The 21,256-nt window shown below is 30.8% G+C and overlaps 5 protein-coding genes across 10 annotated transcripts in view; 3 read left to right on the top strand and 2 right to left on the bottom strand.

Annotated features, from left to right (window-relative positions):
- Positions 1-10: 10 nt before the first annotated feature.
- LOC119679860 lies at positions 11-6,539 on the bottom strand. Of its 6 annotated transcripts, none has more exons than XM_038092432.1 (10): positions 6,428-6,539; positions 5,285-5,464; positions 4,506-4,870; positions 4,258-4,443; positions 4,042-4,187; positions 2,604-3,962; positions 2,351-2,449; positions 2,005-2,120; positions 545-817; positions 11-470 (listed from the first exon to the last, which is right to left on the bottom strand). In XM_038092432.1, exons 2-10 carry the CDS (start codon positions 5,406-5,408, stop codon positions 352-354), a joined length of 2,787 nt encoding a protein of 928 aa, XP_037948360.1. In that variant the 5' UTR covers positions 5,409-5,464; positions 6,428-6,539; the 3' UTR covers positions 11-351. The 6 variants fall into 6 exon arrangements, with proteins under 6 accessions (XP_037948360.1, XP_037948363.1, XP_037948365.1 ...); XM_038092435.1 differs by having other exon boundaries at positions 5,285-5,395; XM_038092437.1 differs by lacking the exon at positions 6,428-6,539 and adding an exon at positions 6,253-6,367 and having other exon boundaries at positions 5,285-5,395.
- A 3,836-nt stretch (positions 6,540-10,375) lies between these two features.
- On the top strand, positions 10,376-11,029 carry LOC119675117 (protein ALP1-like). The gene has a single exon (XM_038086304.1). The coding sequence runs from the start codon at positions 10,376-10,378 to the stop codon at positions 11,027-11,029; it is 654 nt and encodes a 217-aa protein (XP_037942232.1).
- A 3,106-nt stretch (positions 11,030-14,135) lies between these two features.
- On the top strand, positions 14,136-15,269 carry LOC119682468. Its single transcript, XM_038095917.1, has 5 exons — positions 14,136-14,175; positions 14,324-14,356; positions 14,417-14,629; positions 14,683-14,810; positions 14,871-15,269. Exons 2-5 carry the CDS (start codon positions 14,349-14,351, stop codon positions 15,224-15,226), a joined length of 705 nt encoding a protein of 234 aa, XP_037951845.1. The 5' UTR covers positions 14,136-14,175; positions 14,324-14,348; the 3' UTR covers positions 15,227-15,269.
- Positions 15,270-17,963: 2,694 nt separating this feature from the next.
- On the top strand, positions 17,964-19,841 carry LOC119675116. Its single transcript, XM_038086303.1, has one exon. It carries the CDS (start codon positions 17,964-17,966, stop codon positions 19,839-19,841), a length of 1,878 nt encoding a protein of 625 aa, XP_037942231.1.
- Positions 19,842-20,580: 739 nt separating this feature from the next.
- The window catches only part of LOC119675115, a 3,616-nt gene continuing 2,940 nt past the window's right edge, over positions 20,581-21,256 (bottom strand). Inside the window, exons 2-3 of the mRNA XM_038086302.1 lie at positions 21,102-21,235; positions 20,581-21,036 (exon numbers count right to left, since the gene is read on the bottom strand). Of these exons, the coding sequence (XP_037942230.1) occupies positions 20,840-21,036; positions 21,102-21,235 (331 nt within the window). The 3' untranslated portion in view covers positions 20,581-20,839. The remainder of the gene's footprint in view (positions 21,037-21,101; positions 21,236-21,256) is intronic.

The following is a 21,256-nucleotide window of genomic DNA, read 5'->3' as shown; positions in this document are numbered from 1 at the left end:
AGATGAATTTTTTTTCTTAATAGTACGAATATTAAATAATTATTTTAAATTACAAATGGTTTTTATGATATACACATCTAACAATTAAATATTCTTAATATTATAGTAATTAGTTTATTTTACAATTCAAATAGTCGCCTACAAACATTTCTTAAACATATATACAAATATTCTGTACATACAATGAAATTAAACTAATTTTTAGAGATATTAAAATGCATGACTTCTCTGTGAGGTGGGAATAAAAGTACTTATGATTATAATCAATTTAAAACAAAAATATGGGCTACTATTCACATTGCTGTTCAACGTTCAACTGTTTGCGCGCATTAAAATCTAAAACAGAAATCTTCAATTGCCAAGAACATGAAGTTCATCATCTTTTACTTTTTCCCTTTGACGTACTGCAACTGCAGTCTCCACGAGCAAATATAAACATTTAAATTTGTCCTTTTCATCGCGATAGCTCGCTAAAAGAAAATAACAATATCAAAAGTATTAAAATATTCACAAATTTCTTGTTGAGATATATTTATTAGCTTACTTTTATTGCATCCGCTTGGATTGCTAAGTTTCACAGACGGATAATTAGCTCTTGTTTCACTGACATTATTGTTGTCATCGTCGGTTGTAATCACGTTTGAGGATGTAAAAACAGTTCCCTCAGCGCCCACAATTTCTTGTTCTTCCGCTTCCGCTTCCACTTCATCATCCTCATCTTCATCCTCCTCGTCTTCCTCTTCTTCTTCAACTAATTGAGCAGAGGATACGACAGCATTTACATTTGCTGCGGCTTGTGCTGCTAAAATATTGTGATCTGAAATATATATACATCTTTGATTATTTTTCAATATTAAAAAAAATAAGAAAAGGAAAAAATTTGACTACGAGTTATTGTTGTAGTAATTTAAGCATAGAAAAATATTATGATTCCGTAAAGAGTGGATTAAATAAAAAATTTAATTAAAATTTCAACCACGAGATGTTGTTGTAGTAGTTGAATCACATAAAAGTGTTTTAACTCCAAAAAAACTAGGTGTATGGTAAATGGTAGACTATTTTGCAAAAGGGAGTGCGGGCAAACACTTGTCTACATAGACGTCTAAAACTCAGTCACCTTTCCCAACAAGAACAGGAAATCAGGTGTATGTTTGCTTGATATTTGTACTCTCCTAATTTTTTCCCCACAAAAGCACAAAACCTGAACAACTGGCTTTTGCTGTTGATTCCAATGAATTTATGAAATTCTAGTCATAGATAACCCACACTCTTGAACTATTCTGTCTGCAATATCACAATCTATTGAAATAACGCAGCTGTAATGACTGTTGTCAACATCAGCGATGTTTTCATTTATATAATCATACTAATTGGGTTTTACCTAACTCTAGTATTTAGTCGAACTCTTTACTTTTTATTGGAAAATGTGTACTTGTTGGAACCTTTCAAAGCATTGACTACGTCACCGAGTACCTTATCAATGTATCTGCTGATTTTTATTAAAATTCTAGAAGAGGTTTTACGAACAGTAGTGAACTACAACAACAAAAATGCATTTTATATTATTTTAATTAATTGTATTTTTGGCTGACCATACAACTGTTTCGAGTATTGTCAGATACCCATCATCAGTGGTCTTGGAAATAATTATTGTATTTAATTATTCATAAATAATTTTTTGAGACTGCAAGTATCAGGAATCGAACCCTACCTACCATCCCCTACCAATTTGAAGCTCAGAGTCAGCGCACCTTGACATACTATATTATACAATATATTTTATAAAAATATTTATGGCCTTAGATACATTTATAGGATTTGCATTGAATTACTGTAACAATAACTATATTTAAAACCCAAATGTACGAAAATAGTTAGTTTCTTTTGAATAAACATATGTACTCCAAAAAATGTGTATGTATATTTTGGCTGATCTCTGTTATAAATGTATATATGCTAATATTATTATATATCAACTTTTGAGATATCATTCTTTTAACTTACCTGCTACATTTGAATTTGATACGGTTGTGGAGTGAGGCACGTGTGACAAAGTCCAGTATGTATTTTTTGTGCTCGTCGGACTTGTGGTTGTTACTTCCTCGGTACTGAAAACAGTCCCGTAAAATTAATGTTGGACGTAAAAAACGAAGTAAAATAGTAGTATCAAAAGTTGTACATAGAATTTGTAGAAGAATAATTTTGAAGTTTTCAAATAATCAGCAAATCAAAAATTATATTGCATATGAAAAATAATAGCATGTTGAAAAAAAGAGAAAAAATTAATAAGAAGTAAATTGTTCCCAAAAATATGTATTAAAAACTGCATTAAATAAAAAAAGAAACTTACTTCATTACACTTTGCCACGCATCTGAATTGTCAAATTTACCTTCCTCCTCACTAACCCCTTCACAAGAGTCGTATTCATTGATACTATCATCCTCAGATCTAGAAATATCAATTTAAAAAAATTTATAATTAATTTAGATGTATGCAGAGTTCATATCACTAACTCAAACATCGATACTCATTCAGCTTATCTTAACGGATTAAAAATATCTTAACAGAAGATAGAAATACCTTAACAGGAAAACAAAAATACCTCATATCTTGTTGGTCTTCAATATTTCTCGCAATTTGAAATGCATTAGCGAGATCTTGAATATTACTTCCAAATTGATATGGAATATAGGGTTCTTCAATTTTGCTTGCAATTTGATATGGCATAGATGGTTCTTCAATTTTACCTTCAATGTGATATGGCATAGATGGTTCTTCAATATTTTTTTCAATTTGATATACAGTAGAGAGGTCTTGAATATTATTTCCAAATTGATATGGAATATAGGGGCCTTCAATATTGTTTGGAATTTGATATGCGGTAGAGAAGTCTTGAATATTGCTTCCAAATTGATATGGGATGCAGGGGTCTTCAATTTTGCTTGCAATTTGATATGGCATAGATAGTTTTTCAATTTTGCTTGCAATTTGATATGGCATAGATGGTTCTTGAATATTTTTTTCAATTTGATATGCAGTAGGAAGGTCTTGAATATTATTTCCTAATTGATATGGAATAAAGGGCTCTTCAATATTGTTTTGAATTTCATATGGCATAGATGATTCTTCAATATTGTTTTCTATTTGATATGGCATAGACGGTTCTTCAATATTGTTTTCAATTTGATATGCAGTAGAGAGGTCTTGAATATTACTTCCAAATTGATATGGAATATAGGCTTCTTCAATATTGTTTTCAATTTGATATGCAGAAGAGGGTTCTTTAATATTGTTTTCAATTTGATATGCAGAAGAGGATTCTTCAGTATTGTTTTCTATTTGATATGCAGAAGAGGATTCTTCAATATTGTTTTCAATTTGATATGCAGAAGAGGGTTCTTCAATATTGTTTTCAATTTGGTAAGCAGTAAGGTCTTCAATATTGCTTCCCATTTGATATGGACTATAGGGTTCTTCAATAATATTTTCAATTTTATTAGCAGTAGAGAGTTCTTCAATATTGTTTTCAATTTCGTATACAGTGGAGAGGTCTTCAATATTGCTTCTTACTTGATATGGAGTAAAGGGTTCTTCAATATCATTTTCAATTTTATAGGCAGTAGAAGGTTCTTCAATATTGTTTTCAATTTGATATGCAGTAGAGGATTCTTCAATATCATTTTCCATTTTATAGGCAGTAGAGGGATCTTGAATATTGTTTTCAATTTGATAAGCAGCAGAAGAATCATGAATAGAATTTACATACTGAGATTCGTTTTTAGGATTCAATTTAAAAATGTGATTTTCTATAATATTTTGAGAATGTAAGGACATAGTGTAGGAATTAGCTTGAAAATTATGTTGTTGTTGCCCTTCGCAAATTTTTGTTAATATTTTAGATTGGATATCAGGATGAAGGGACTTAAAGCCGATTGGATTTGCGGTGATAGCTTGTTGCCATCTAATAAAAGTTTCGATTTTAATTTACTATACAAAATCTAAGAAATAATTTAAAACATAAAACACCTATATTATATTACCTATATATTACATTATCATCATAATCTATTTCAGGTTCAACTTTAACCATATGTCCGTTGGGCGCTTGCTGATAGAGGGTAGTGAGTACATTCGCTACACCATCATGCACTTCTTCTCCTTGCACTTCTTCAGTTGCACCCACAATCTATGTCAGTAAAATTTAAATAAAACTTATATAAAATACAATACTTCATCTTAGAAACATTTATACATACAACTTCTGACGCAGGACTTCCAGTAATTGGATTTGGTACATTACTCGAACTGTGTATGGAGCTACCCATGCTGTTATTAAGCTTTTTGCCACGACGAGAAATAGTAAAATGAAGTGGATCATTGCCTTCTCGACGAATCATTTCTGGTAATATGCGACGACGTGCATTTATAAACCAATTACAAACCTAAAATTTATGAAGATATTACGTACAATATTGAATTATTGTAATAATTTAACGTGAATTACCTGTAATATTGTCAAATTCGCTTCTTGTGCCAGAGTGAATTTTTCCGCATCACTTGGATAAGCGTTATAACGATGCTCGTATAACCAACGTTTTAAAATTTTAACTGAATATTTAGGAAGATTACCGCGACGTTTACGCATTGATGCTGAGTCCATGTTACTTTCTTGAGACTCCATCATGTCTTTGTAATCAGAAACATCATGCATATCCGTAATATCACCCATATCCTCCTCTACAATATTTTCATGGTCAACATTATCATCCTCGTCTACTTCTACCATGCCAAGCACTGTAACACCGTCCTGATCCATTTCGTCCTGAGATACTTCTTCAACACTCGATGTAGAATTAAAACGTTCTCGAGCTAAATAAATGAAACGTATTTATCATATTAGTAATAAGTAATACATATAAATCCTATTTAAAACGTAATTCGACTAAATAATTGTTTATATAAATATTTTTCTTTTAGTTTTAATGTGTATATTACTATATATTCCTTTTTATATAAAAAATATCCGATATATAGACTATTTTTATTTAGAAAAAACTCTATAAATTAGATAAATAAATATATAAACATTAAAAACTATTTTTATTATTAAAAAGATTGCAAGCGTTTAAATAACAAACAAATTAATAACAGAAAATTAAATTAAACCTACTACTATTAATTTTCAACACTTAAAAAAAAGTATAACAATTTTTTAATTATAACTCTCCTGATTTATAAATGAATAAAATATAAATATAAATAAAAATTAAACCAATTTCTCACCTTCTTGAGAAATAATGTCCGCTTGTATTTTTGCTTCATTAGCCATGTCCTGAATTTCCTGTCGTATTTGTCGATCTAATGCTGCATTTACTTCTTCTTGATGCCGCATATCTGGCGAAAACATTGTTTTAAAATATTTATTATAAGAATTTTATTACAAACTCCGATTGTAAGTTTTAACTGAAAATAAATATATGTGAAATTTGAATATTTATAAAAACTTATTTTAAATTATTATGCACTAAAATCCCTAAACATAAAATCGCTACATTTTTAATCTAAAATTTGATGACATACATTTCGAGCCTACTTTTTTATTAAAAAATGTAACGCTTCATTCGGTTACATTCTCTAAAGTGTATGTTAAATACGTTTTTGAACTTACGAATTTTTGAGACTTTGACAAACGATTGTCAATTTTTACGGTTTAGGAATTTGATTATTAAAACTTCAAAATTACTTTTTTAACTTAAACTTCAAACTTAACACTACTGCATATATCTTCTTGACAGCTGTCAGAGTATTTTTCGTCTGGGCCGCAATGCTGCGACCGCAATGGCCTCATGCCAAATAAGTGCACAGAAAAGAGATACAAAATAAAATAAAAACGCGCTTGTAATTCTAAGATGGCGGTCACGTAACATATATATAAAATTTACTAAAATAACCATTGACGAATGTGTATATTTGGGTGAACATTGCTACAATATTATACGTTTATGCAGGCAACAATATCATAAAGTAAAATTAATCTACACTCGTTTCTTGAAATATGTAAAACGATCTCTTTTTATATATAGAAACTAAAAACAATTAATGTGAACTATAGTAGACAACGTAAAAATTGCATAAAACGTTTAGCAAAAATTTGGTACAAGATGGCGGAATTGCATATAATGTTCATCGAAATTTATAGTTTATATAAATGCCTTTCAATATAAACATTTCTGAGAATTTGTATTGTTTACTTGATTTTGAAGTTGACAATCTAACTGGACAAACGTCGAATGTCACAAAATTGTTCTTTCTTCAGATCTTCATCGTCGAAGATGTCAAATTGACATTTAATCAGCAGTAAGATATATCTAAAATAATTGGCGCACTTTCTGAAAAAAAATATTTTCGGAATTTGTACACACTTACTGAGGTTTTAAACTAATCTAATTCTTCTAGATTTATTTTTACACTCCAACTGAATATAATTTTCAATAATTCCGAACGAGTAAAAACGATTTGACAAACGAATTGAATGCATTGAATTCTTCTACCCACCCCGTTTATCAGTATTTACTTATGTGCTATTCAGCTTATGCAGGGTTGCATTTGTTAGACTCAAACGATATATGGGAATTATAAATAATTATTAATACGACATATAAAAATTGAATCATCCATTACTATGGCCGTGGACGAGTTCGAGTAAACTGAGATAAAGTAAATTGAAATTTCCTAGAGATTTTTAATACTGCACATATGTAAATATTTATTAATTACACCTATTTACTATTTTTGGTTAAAAGTTTTCAAATTTATTTATTAAACATCTTTGGTGTTACCAATTTTCACAATGGTAACACCTAATTTATCTAATTTACCCTACTCGAAACTATGGTAAATACCATCATATCAACTCTGGTCGCTGCCATACCGACATAATTTACTATTTCCTTCAATTTACCATCACAGCAATTACAATTTTCTCTTATGCTCTAACTTAAACCATAATTTTGATATAAATTTATTTAATAACTAAATGCTATACACTTAGATTTTCCTATATCCAGAACTATATCCACTTTGATTGCAGGAGTAAAGTTTCTGTAAAGATCTGCACTCATTTACATTCCTTGGACATGATTTTATTGAGTTCTGATCTCACAATATGACTTTTGACGTTCTTTAGCTGTTAAAAAAAGTATATATTATTCTATTTTTCAATTTCTATGAGATATAATGTAGATACGTTAACTTTCAATTTGCCACCAAAAATAACCACCAAGTAAAAACTCATAGAGGCTGTAATCATCATCATTCCAGTACATTCACAGGGAAACATTGGGTCATGACGAACTTTTTTCAACTGTCACAATTTTTTGCCAGGGTTCTAATTTCTCCAAGGGTTTTTCAGCTTGCTTGGATTTCATTTTTTCTTCTATAGTGTTCGCTTCCACGTTTGCTTGGGCCTTTTAGATCTTCTGCTTCCTTGTGGATTCCATATGAATACTTGTTTGCAGTTTCATTTGGTGCCTTCCTCAAAGTGTACCCGATCCATTGCCATTTACGCTTTTTGATTTCGTTTGTTATAGGAATTTGGCAGCATCTTGACCATAGTTCGGAATTTCTAATAGTGCGGCGCCACCATATTTTCAGAATTCTCCTAAGGCATTTGTTTCGCAGCCGTAGAGCAGAACGCTCTTAATATTACTGTTAAATAACCGCAGCTTGGTGAGCTCCAAACCTTATTCAGTAACAAAAAGGTGGAGCATGCCTTGTTAATTCGGCTTTGGATGTCGACTGCCGCGCCACCGTCTGACGATATACTACCTAAGTATGCGAAGCTATTGACGTTATCGATTTCTATATCGTCCAGGTTGAATTTGCTGGTAGGGTCAGAGGTTAGAGGCTGTAATACTGTTAATTTGTTATTATATCATCTAATAATAATTGTTAATAGTACTTACAAAATTATCTCTACACGTATTCGGCAAATTCGCTTTTGCCTTCATCAGGTGAATTCCTAATATAAAAAACATCTAGAAATCTCACAAATTATTTATGCTATTTACATGTTATTATTTAATATTAATTTAGGTAGGGTTTTTGTCCTTTGTCTGGTTTTGTTTTGTTGTTGTTCAGGCTTCATTATACACAGGTAGTTTGGTCGACTGCTTGTTTGTTTTTTTGGGATGTATCTAAAAAGCCATGATGATAAGTAGCTCTTATCGCCGTTATACCCAAGTGCTAACGTGAAAGAAACTATAAGGATTCTTGAGCTCCTCAAAAACAAAGTCAACAAAATTAAAATAATTAATTACATCCAGCTAACACATAACACAAAAGGCGCCCCTATGGGTAACCCCTTATCATCCCTCTTAAGCGAATTGTTCTTGAGCAGACTAGAGTCCAGCTTAAAAGAAAACAATAATCTACTAAGAGTATGGATCAGATATGTAGATGATGTATTCGCAATCATAAGAAAAAACAAGCTACAAAGAACTTTAGAGAAACTTAACAGTGCACACAAAAACATTTAATTCACGCAAGAACGAGAAAACAACGGCTGCCTACCATTCTTAAACCTACTTACGCAACACAAAAATGGCATTTTCGAATTTAGCATCTACATTCATTCCAACACAGCAGCGTTTCACCACATGATACATAGAATGCTCACGTTACCCCTTACACAAGCAGCCATCAATGAAGAAACCACATACATTAAGAAAATAGCAGACATCAACGAATACTCCCAGAATATCATCGATAGAATCATAAAAAAGAAACGAAGGCAATTAGATTCCAGGAACATGACGACATGGACAGCAGAAAAACCAAAACAAAGAAAATTCGCCGTATTATACAACAACACCGGCTCCAAAAGTCTTAAATTCAAATTAAAAAAGTTCAATATCGACTTAATTTACTCCAGTAGGCCACACCAACTTGAAAACCTATTGCCATTCGCAAAAGATCTAGTTGACCCCTTCGAAAAATGCGGAGTATACAAAATCAAGTTTGGCTCCTGTAACAAAATATGTATCGGACAAACAAAAGACCCTTATCAGTAAAGCTTGAAGAACACATAAGGAAGCAAGAAAAGCACCGAAAAAAGTAAACTCGCACATAAAATCAAATATCGCCAGACATATTGTAAAGGAAAATCACAACATCAACAGAGATAACGCCCAAAGAATCAATAATATAAGGCTTAGCTGGAAATTAAAAACGGCAGAGAGGATGGAAATACACAAACATAAGGCCACAACTTTACTCAACGGCGATAAGAGCTACGTATCATGATGGCCTTTTAGATACATCCCAAAAAACAAACAGTCGACCAAACTACCTGTGTATAATGAAGCCTGAACAACAATAAAACACAACCAAACCAACCCCGCCACAATTTCTTACCTGTCACCACCAAGGATAAAAATGCTTCCTAAATTAATATTAAATAATAACATGTAAATAGTGTAAATAATTTGTAAGTTTGCTAGATATGTTTTATATTAGGAATTCTGCTGACGACGGCAAAAGCGAATTTGCCGAAACGCGTTTAGAGATACTCAACCGCAACATTCGAAATAAAATGTTTAAAACCACTACTTTTACGCGAGTCTTAAAATCACTTTTAAACCTGATTTTAAACTTTGTTCTTAAAGCGTTTACGCACAAGAATTAACAGCACTTTTAAGGTAGCTGTCAATCAATCAGCTGTTTAACGGTAAACAGAAATCTTGATTTTGAACATTTTAAAAGTGAATAGTGTAAAACTACAAATTGTTTCTTTTTTTGCAAAAAAAAAATATAAGCAAAATTGTAACAATGCAGATTTTAAAAAGAACCCGTAAAAAATTTACAAAATTACAAAATTGAGCTCTTTAACAAAATGGCAATACGTTCCGCTAATGAGGCTTTAATGAATGTAAATGTTTTTATAAAGTTTTTCATAAAATATATACAATGCACTTTTGTTTTTAGCTTCCACCAGGAATAAGAACTTTTAGCAAAAGAAAGAGAAGTTCGGAGTAGTGGGATGTTGAAGTTCTGCAGTTCTATGACGATGAACAACGGCTTACTGATTTTCGAATAAATCGGCAAATATTTTTCAGGCTTATAGATTTGCTTAAGGAAATACTTTCGTTGAAGGGTTACCTGTTGAAAAGAAAATAGCTATTGCAGTTTACAAACTTGCTCTTGTGCTGAATACCGTGTAATTGGAAAAGGATTTGGAGTATCAAAGAGTACTGTTTGCTTATATGTTCATAGTTTCAGTAAAGTTTTAATGCATCAGAATGTGAACGTATAGCCTCGAGATTTGAACAAAAATTTAAACTGACAAATATTATTGGTGTTATAGACGGCACTCATATGTCAATTAAACCACCACAAAACGGTGCTGCAGACTTTCGTAACAGAAAGGGTTATAGTTCCATTGCAGTGCAAGCTATTGTGGATGATCAATATTTATTTAGAAATATTCCAGCACATAATCTTGGCTGTGCACAGGTTGCATCAATGTTTAGGGGCAGTTCTCTATACAAAAACCTTAATACAATAATTCCTGAAAACCATAGGGAAATCGGTGGAATTTACAACGCCTCAAATGAAGCTATGCTTTTTAAACTTCCTTATTATATTATTGGTGATGCAGTTTATCCGCTTTGTAACTGGATTATGAAAAATTATAGGAACGAGTTAACTTTTGAAGAGACATCCTTCAACTTATATTTGAATCAAGCACGAATTGTTGTGAAGCAAGCATTTGGTCGCTTGAAAGGAAGATGGAGAATACTTTATAAGAAGAGCGACCTGGATGTTTACAATATGCCGCTTGTGATAATAGCGTGCGGAATTCTTCACAATTTTGTGGAGATATCTAAACAACGTTATAATTCCTCATTGGATGTAGAAAGAATCCACGGCGAAAGTGAATACCCCCAACCTGAATATATGTACAATCGACAAAATTCGTCGTCCGGACATTTTATACGAGATCATATACTTCTACATAGAAGCAATTAAAAAAATAATGTAGAAAAAACCAATTTTTAATTAATTAATTTGTACGTTTATTTATAACTAGCAATATAATATATATAATATAATATATATAATATAATATATATAATATAATATATATAATATAATATAATATATATAATATAATATATATAATATAATATATATAATATAATATATATAATATAATATAATTATAACAATTTGAGTTTAATGACAAATTTAAATAATTGAAAATAATAAACTTAAACTAAACTAAAATGTTTTAAATATAAAGTGACCATTACTGTAAAGTTAAGATTTTTAAATAGAGAATAAAAAATAAACATTTTTAATTATTTTTTTATGATTCTGGGACTCAATTAGGCTTTTGATTGCGCTTTCAATTGCTTTATTGCTACTACGCACCAAATTTTCATTATGCTTACGCTGCTCTTACACTATTTTGGTTTCTAATTCACGCTGTTTTCCCGCTTCCTCACTAAAAAATTTTTCCTGCCGGTTAATCATACTTTTGCATTCGCGAGACCAACTTTCATGAAAGCTGGACAACGCCTTTGCGTAACTTCCTGTGCCCTTCGATCGATCTACTCGAATCCACTCGATGTGGATGTATTTGATGAAGTGGACGTCGAAGGCAAGACATCTATTAGTAAACAACTGATTTCTAACTCCGAATTCGTTTCATCTACATTATTTACATTTTCTGCACTAAAATCTTATAGAATTACATTCAAAGTCTGAATTGTGCTCATATGTGTTGTCATTCAAATATTCTTCATTCCATTCGCCTGCAATTAAAAAAATTATAGTTCGGTAGCAAGATATTTACTTCTATGATAAATTACCATTTAGGTGTTCAATATCTAGAGTATCTCACCCGTTATTTACAAGAACTGATTATGGTCTTGTCTCAAGTATTTCGCACATCAATGGATGGTATTCCATGCAACTGTTTCCATAACAATTATTATGTTGTTTATTTCAGAGCATTGTCTTTTTAATTCCTGCCACTTTTGTTTTATTTGCTGTACACTTCTGTACCATCCAGCGATTTCCATTTCTTGGCGAACAATTTCATAAATAATATCCTTTTTAAATTTTTTGCCGTCTAACAATTTAATTATTTGTTTTTCTGCAAATATTTTAATTAAACATTCTTCCTCTTCTTTCATCCAAATTTTTCTTTCTATTTCCCTTTTTTCTCCATATTTTTAGTTATTTGGTTAGTGTTATTTGTAATAAAATTCAAATTATTTGTACCTATTATTTGTACTGTTAACAGCTGACAATTCAAACCTTAAACTGCTTTCAAGGTGTTTACACAATGCTTAAAAGTGACATTTCTTACTAGAAGTGATGTTAAACTACTTTTAGTAAGCTAAAAGTGCTTTTAAGCAAATCGATTTTAAGAGCATTTAAACAACTTTTAAGGCTCGCGTAAACGTAGTGAATAAAATCAAAAAAGACACAAATTCTGAAATTTATTACTAAACAACAATGCTTTGCTTAAGTGCCGAGGCACAAATACGCCGGCTCTCATGCCGAACTTCGAACGGTCATATTGTTTTTTTTCTCTCAATTTCAATTTATAATTTGCATTGAAAACAATAAGAATTTTACTCGTGTCGAGACACTGTACATAATTTGTCCGCTACCGAATAGAGTTCAACGTAATAACGCAAAAACATCCTTTTGTGTGACACTACTAGTATATTTCGAATATATTTATTAAAGAATCGAATTGCATGCAAAATATTTTGCATAAGTTAATGTTAGGTAATTTCGGCATCTTTTAACTGTGCTAAAAAAAACAGCAACTTGCTTATTATAGTCTCTAAGCAAGATATTGGCATTACTGTTGCAATCTGTCAAATGTAATATTTTCGCAAACAGTAAATCTTGCGCATGTACACATAATAGGTTTGTTCCATGAGCTAATTGTAGTTACTTGGACTAATACGGCATTAACACTGGCCTCAAATGGCTAATTTTGATCAAAAATTAATAATGTCCAGCAAATGATTCGTTTTAGCATACAAAATCTCAAGAGCAAATTAGATCCATTGCATCTCATTCTGTATAAATGCGTTCCAACGAGATTAGAATGAGTGCCAAATATGTTCCAAATGCAAATGAATACATTGAACATACCTTAAATAAAAGCTTTTCATGGCAGTTTGAGAAAGTTTTTGATATATTTACATTTGACATATTTACAAAAAAAAGTGAACAAATGTTTGGTGGTTGCATATCCTTGATAACGATGCACCTCTTTTTGTAAGTTCTACTTCCCAAAAATAAATTAATCGAAACTAAAAATAAGTTTTCAGTTTATATTGTAAAGTTTGAAGGCATATTTAGCCTTCGTCGAACATTTTTTTGGCACAGGCCAAAAATCAAACCAACAGGCAAGTTGAAAAATCAGTTGTTTGAAATGAGAACAAGTGAATTACGACGAATGTAAACACTTTCAAATGACTCATTCGAAATGAGTCATTTTCGGGAACTTTAAATTTCATATAACACTGTGTATACATAAATGCGTTCCACCAGCAAATTTTCGAGTAAATGAGAGCAGCTGAGAGAGCGTAACACCCCTTCGATATTTGAAAATGCTACACCGATCATACTCGTATATTTTATTTCAAGTAAAATTTGTGTTGATGTGTGAATCAGCTGTTTTGGTCTGAATTTAAATTTTTGTATTGTTTATTTGCGTGGCACTGATGTTCTCATCAGATTTCACACAAAGCTTTTCCGTGAAAATCTGTGTAAAGAGCATAATTCGGCACTTTGTTTGTGTTACGCTCTGAGTTTATACTTTACTTGTGTTTTATTTGAATTTTACTACGATACTACACTTAATATTGCGTTCACATTGTGAGATTAAAAGTTAATTAAACAACAATCGAGATTAAAGTACTGATCTTGTTTTTTTAATCACAGATTACCAATAAAAAAATTAATCTCGTTCTGGTAGAGATTAATTTTTAATCTCCTTAGAAATGGTGATTATTTTTCTGTGCAACTCTGCAAATGTCTTAACATCGTAGATTTTTTTTACGATATTATAATATTACGATAAGAATTGGAAGAGAAATGTCAAAATTTATTCAAAACAAACATTGCAATTTGAAAATACCGAAGTGAGTGCAATTTTTATTAAATTTGTTTTATAATAGTTTTATACATAACTATAACTAAAATTTTTTTTAATTTCTGTTATAAAACTATTTATTAAATTTATATTATAATTTTTTTGTACATAATTGTAATTATATGTTTTATTTACAGAAATTCGGTACGAAGAGACGGAACTATGGCAGTGTAGGAACAAATTTTGTGAATTACTTTTGCAATATTATTTATTATATATTTTATTATCAGTAATTCAACACGAAAGAAGCGCCGGATGAGGTGGACGACAGAAGAGGAGGAAGCACTTGTAAAGTTATGGGATATTAAATATCCGAAGTTGCGCGGTCAAAAACGCAATGCTCATATATACGCAGAAATTGCGGCCGAAATGGTGGGACGAAATATGCAGTTTGATAGCCACGAAGTGAAGTTTAAAATGCATAATTTGACGAACCGATTTAAGTAAGTTTAATTAAATTTATGTTCTATTCAAAAATATTATTTTGATATTTTAGGAAGGAGAAGGACAAAATGGAGACGTCAGGTGGGTCGCGTTCAGATTGGCCGTATTTTGATCGCATAAATGCTATAATTGGAAACAGTAATGTGCAGGATATGGATAGTGAAATTGAAGAGAGTGCAGGTTTGTTATTTCTTTTAAGTATTTATTTATTTTTAAAACTAATTGAAATTTTTATTACAGTTTATAAATCGGAAAATAGTTCGATATATCCAATAACGTTAATCTCAGTGCCATCGTCAACACCGATGTCATCACCATTAACGCCGCTAACACCAACACCATTGCCATCACCAACATCAATACCACAATCACCACTTCCTCCTGAGTTAGAACGTGAATCTGCAAAAAAAAGTGAGTTGTCGTTACTGCAAAGTATTGAAACTACTAACAAGGATATTTTGAATGAAATTCGCGCGATGAGACACAATCAAGAGCAGTCGAATAAAGCTCAAGAGGAAATGCTTCAGCTTGAAAGGCAGCGAAATGAAATAATGATTAAGATGCTGACCTGCATTCAAGATCGCAAGAAAAAATAAATCTTTTTAATTTATTACTTATAACTTGATAATAATAATTTTAGTTGAGACTTAATTTTAAGTGTAATTAATAGTTAAGAAATTATTTTAGTTTTAGTTACAAATTATAAATACATAAATAAGTATATTTTATATAAAAAAAATACGAAACTGAATACTCACTAATAAAATACGGAATAGCTGTTCGTATTTTTTGAGCCTTAAAATCGTGGTCACCGATGACATCTCGGTACTCCGACTGTCTTTTGTTGTTCCTCCTTTCATATTGTAGTTGGCTAGTTTGCCACTTTAGATTAATTTTGACATTGTATTGATTTAAAAAATTGTGTATTACACAAATGCATTTTATAATTGTCACTGCATTTTTAATGTTGTCTATTGCAAATGACCAAAAGCATTTTCAACACGTCTTCTTGCTTTTGATAGTTCGTAATTAAAATCTTTGATGTGTTGTTCTGCAGTTACATTGTAAGGATATGGTTTCATCGATTGCCAGAGCCAGAACACATTCTATTTATGGTTTTATAAATATTTCTTAAAATTGAACTTTGGAGAAATTTCTTTTAATGAAGCACTTTCAAAAATTTTGGAGTCATTCCATCGGCTCGACGCTCCAACATTGATGTACATAAATCTATATCTAAACTCAGAAATGATGTTGTAGAACTACTCATTTATATTGATCATGTTAATTACCTGTAATCAACGAAAGCTAAAAGAACAACTGAATACCATCATTTGTAGTTGAAATAGTCTGTGGTATCTGCTGCAGAGGGTCTTACTGCTATGTGATATCCTTCTAAAAAATATAAAATATGAAAATAGCAAATTTTATTCATAATCTGTAAACTTTTCAATATTTTCCTGAATCCTTTTACCCGCTCGTCTATTTTCTCCTGTACAAGAAAGTCGCTACTGAGATGTTTCGGTACTTAAATTATACACATCTCAGTACAAAATTCTTTAAGAATGACATGGACAGTAAAAAATTTCTTTAAGAGTGATATAGACGCCGCCTACATATGCTAACGTTTTATTTTTAAACTATGCAACGAATTTTATTTCGCCGCCGAACTTAAATGAAGATTAACTTAATCTCGTTTTCTTAGTTTCGCAATGTAAACGTAGCTTTATGTACAAAAAAATTATAATATAAATTTAATAAATAGTTTTATAACAAAAATTTAATAAATTTAAGTTATAATTATGTACAAAACTATTATTAAATAAATTTTCATTTTTTTAATTTTGATTGATTGTTTTGAACAGATTTCTTCTAATTTTTCTAATATCGTAAAAAAATTTATGATATTAAGACATTTGCAAAATTGCACAGAAATATAATCATCATTTCTAAAGAGATTTTAAATTAAGCTAGTCCAAAACGAACTTTTGTATGGAAAAGCTGTAATTTAATTAAACAAATAGATTTATACTTTAACCTCGATGATTGCTTAAATCTACTGTTAATCTCACAATGTAAACATGGTATTAATCTAGTTTCGTTAATTGCACAACGAATAAGATAACTTGTAGGCTATTACAATGTTTGGAGTTTCCAACTGAAATGTTTACTCGATCAATACATTGATTTTCAATTTATTTATTATATAAATTTATAATTAAAGTGAATATTATTTTAAGCATACACCTAAATACAAAATTTACAAAATTTGGAGATTCAAAAAAGAATTCGAACTAAATTAAATCTGTAAATCAACGAAAATCAGCTGCTTGAATATCTTCAGTTAATCCCGCTAACCAACTCAAAATACGGTTAACCTATATTTAAGGTTAATCGGCGGTTAAAAAATATGCAAGTCTTAAAAGTTTTTTTAAGGGTCTTAAATCAATCTTAAGGTCGTGTTAATCCCTGTAATTGGCTTACTAAAAGTAGTTCAACATTCATTTTAATATACTAAAAGTAGTTCAACATCCATTTTAATATAAACAAAAAACATTGCTTTTAAACATTGCGTACATATCTTAAGATTAATTTTAAATTTTGAGTGTCTTGCCATTTGACGGCATTTTTTTTGCGTTAATATTTAAAAAATTGATTGTAATGGCGAAGGACCTAGCAGTCCAGTTTCTTATTCTTAGTTAACTTTAAAATTAATTTCATTGTTAACTCACAAATAAATAAATTAATAAAATTGATTGTAATAGATTTTAAAATTCGCGCAGATGTAGAAATTAACTTATCGCAATAATTAGAAATATCATAATTTTTCGAAAAAGATGTTCAAACTAGTCGTTTTAATTTATTATAATTAACAAAAAATTTATTACAATAATTGGTGCTTAAGCCTTGTGCGAGTTCGAATAAATTGATGGTAAATGGTGAAAATTGTGAATATTGGTATTAACAGAATTTCAAGTAGAGTAAATTAAATAAAAACTGGGTAAATTAATAAATAAATTTGAAAACTTTTAACCACAAATAATTAATAAGTGCAATAAATAAATAAATAAATATTTACATAAGTGTAGTGCACGAAATCCGTATGAAATTTTAATTTACTTTACCTCAATTTACTCGAACTCGCACACGGCCTTAATTTGAGAGGAACTTGCCCTCTCGAACTTGTTTATATTTTTTTTGAATTTATAACAACTCTGTTTTATTTCGTTTAACCCCTTAATTCGCTATTGTGCATTTTTGTTGTGTTTATTTTGATGCTGTTTAGGGAATAATAATATTTAAATTCGATTTAATGGAAAAATTCAAGTTAAAATGAGTTCTGACTGTAATGTTATGAAAGTTAACGATTCAAAGGAGATTTTAATAAATGTGAAAGTAGAAGACACGGACAGTGTCGTTCATCTATCCGAATTTTTAGATATAGTTGTAGAAAGTCCTGTAAAAAAGGAGGAACTATTGATACCTGAACAGAAACCATTTGACAACAACGATGATCCTTTAGAAGACAAAGTACAAAATTCAAACACTAAATTTGTAGGTGAATACAACGAAAGTGATTTTTTACACAAAGATGAAGGCAATGCTTTGTTAAAAACTCAAAAAATCTCTATTGGCCGGAGTAGAAAAAGACATCTAAATGAAGAAATTATAGCTCAAAGTGGTTATGTATGGACAACCAGAGCTGTAGAAGAGGTATGCAGGGAATGTCAATTTTTTTCTATCAAGCCACAAGGAAAGGGGCCATCGAGCAAGGTTAGTAATCCTTTAGAGACTTGGAATCTGTTAATAGATGAACCCATTTTACTACGAATTGTTAAGTTCACTAATGATGAGATACGTTCGCATAATGCTTATAGAACTACATATCAACATACAATTGATTTGATCGAGCTGCGTGTGTGGATTGGACTGACTTATCTAATTGGAATATTTCGTAATTCACAATATAATGGACCTCTAGAGGAACTTTGGACGCTTGAATTAGGAAATGTTATTTTCCGTTCAGCAATGTCATTTAAGAGGTATGAATATATAAGTGAGATGATACGCTTCTCTGAAATTAAGTCTGAGAACGCAACGATATCGATAGATTGTGTTCATCATATATGGGAGAAATTTTTAATAAATTGTCGTTCATTCTATGCGCCATCTGGAAACTGTGCTATTGGTGAAAATATTATAGTCGTAGATGAAACACAATTCGACTGTAACTCCTTAATGCCTGCTAATGTGAAAAATAGTGAGCTACGCATGATAACTCTTTGTGATACCAAGACACTTTATATGTGCAACGCCATTTGGCGAGTTGAGCCCTCGGGAATTGAACGCGACGTTTTGCAGTTAATATGTGATATTAAAGGAACAAAAAGAAACATTGTATTTGAGAAGAGTTACACAAGTTTACAAATAGCAAAACTTTTAAGGGGAAAGGAGCTCACAGTGTTAGGAGAACTATCGCCTACATCGACGGATATACCACAACAGTTTATCTCAAATAAAACGGCAACAGTTTTATACGGCGAGAGCTCTTCGTTATCATTACATAAATCGACTGCTGAAGACAATTCTTTATGTTTTATTTTGAACGGTGGTGTGTTACCCAAAATAGATGCGTCAAAACTTTTTAGGTGTACTCAAGACAGTTGTCAACGGTTCCAGCAAAAGTCAAAAATTTACAGTACAAACAATGCAGGCACATGCAAAAGTAATGGTTGGACGTTGCGGCTTTTCCATGCCATACTCGACATTGCCGCGTTCAATGCATGGATATTGCTGAGACTTTCTGCGAATGGCGATGCTGCGTTCTTGCAACGAGATTTCCTACGGCAATTAGGATTGTATCTGACCCAACAACATCTCAAGCGTCGACTAGAAAATAATAAGAAACTTCCGCTAATGCAGAAACTGCTTATTTGCGAAATGTTAGGTGAACCTACCGAAAAGTTCCTCAACGAAATACCAGGAGGTGACAAAAGTAACAATGCCGTTGGCAAGATACAAACCGAAAAAGTAAAACTGCCTGAGGATGTTACACTTATGTCGAAGCACTGTGAGAATCGGAAACGTTGTCGCAAGTGCCCAAGTGCGAAGTCCTGTAAAACACGTACGCGTTGCCAGCAATGCCTTCGTCCACTTTGTGGCAAACACTTACTAATGCGGTGCGCTGATTGCACGGGCCTAGAAGCATAGGATGTGATTCATTTAATTTTTTTTATATTAATTAAATATAATTTATTAAATATAAAACCATAATATCATCATTATAGTCTTCCGTCAGTTGAATTTTTTTCTTCAAACACTTTAAATATTTTAAATTTGTTTTCGTTACAAAGTATTTTTTTAAATATTAATATTTTTCACAAATATTAATTATTATTTAATTATTTATTTATATTTAGAATTAACACAAATTTAAAAATGTTTAAATAATTAAAAAAATAAATTGAATGAACTGTAAAAAAACTCTCGGTGATGTTTGTGATGTTATCTTTTGGTTCTAAATAATTGTACTTCCCAAAGTATTTGTTAACAAATTATGTAAATATTTCCTTAGTGCAATTGCGATATCAAGAAATAGTTTAACTAAATTATTAAAAATCGTAATTAACTATTATTTACACAAATCATTTTGAAGGTAGCTTATCTACTTAAGTCTAGTAATAACAAAATTTTTAGTACTTGGCCCAAAATACTTAATCCAAGCGCAAGAAATTGACAAGCTTCCATATAAGCAAATTTTGTGAAATAAATTTTTATTTAGATTTTTGGTTCAAATTTTCGTGCGAAATGAATGTTAATGCTAGACCATACGCTTGAAATTGTTTCACTTCAATGTATCGTCAAACTAGAATCATCTTAGAGATCCATTTTGTCATTAGACAAAAATAATATAATTATATATAAATATTTTAATTTAAACTATTCATATAAAGAAAGTTATTATTAATTTGCAACAATTAATCTTTATTGACTACATAGTGAAAATATTGCAAAAGTATTGCTTTAACGCTTACAACCTAAACGAAACTTTAGTGCATGCAATTTACATTAAAACCAGTGATTGCTCTCAAAATTGTAATAGAATTTTTTCGGTCTTAATATTGTAAAGAAAGTCTAAAAAGTAACAAGTGTGCAACTACGATTCTACTAAAAAAATGTAAGGTACAAAAATGTACCGCAAGTATTGCTTAAAATTTATACTGGAACTGTTTGTACGGCTTTTGCAGGTTGGATGGTATCGATTTGCTGACATTTTCACATGGCGATTCGGTTTGGCTGAGAAACAGCGTAAGAAACTGTTCATTTTGCAATTCGCTCAATGGCATTTCCAATTCACTACATGATTTGACGATTTCAGCACAAGCTCGTAAATCTTTACGTTGATCTAAAAAAAGATACATATAATTTTTATTGCAATATAAAATTAACTACTGCATTATTTGCTCTTACATTGATAATTGAATAACAAACTGAGGCACTCAGCGCAGGCAGCGTCTTGTTTGTATTGTAAAAAAGCCTCAATTAATCGATGCACTGCATCAATATTGTGACGATTTAAAAAAGATGAGCACAAAGAAGCGGATCTTAAATAAAGATAAATATAT

The sequence above is a fragment of the Teleopsis dalmanni genome, chromosome 2 (assembly GCF_002237135.1).
Source record: "Teleopsis dalmanni isolate 2A chromosome 2, ASM223713v2, whole genome shotgun sequence".
NCBI lineage: Eukaryota > Metazoa > Arthropoda > Insecta > Diptera > Diopsidae > Teleopsis > Teleopsis dalmanni.
Note: the sequence above shows the minus strand (reverse complement) of the source record. Positions and strands in the feature narration are given on the sequence as shown.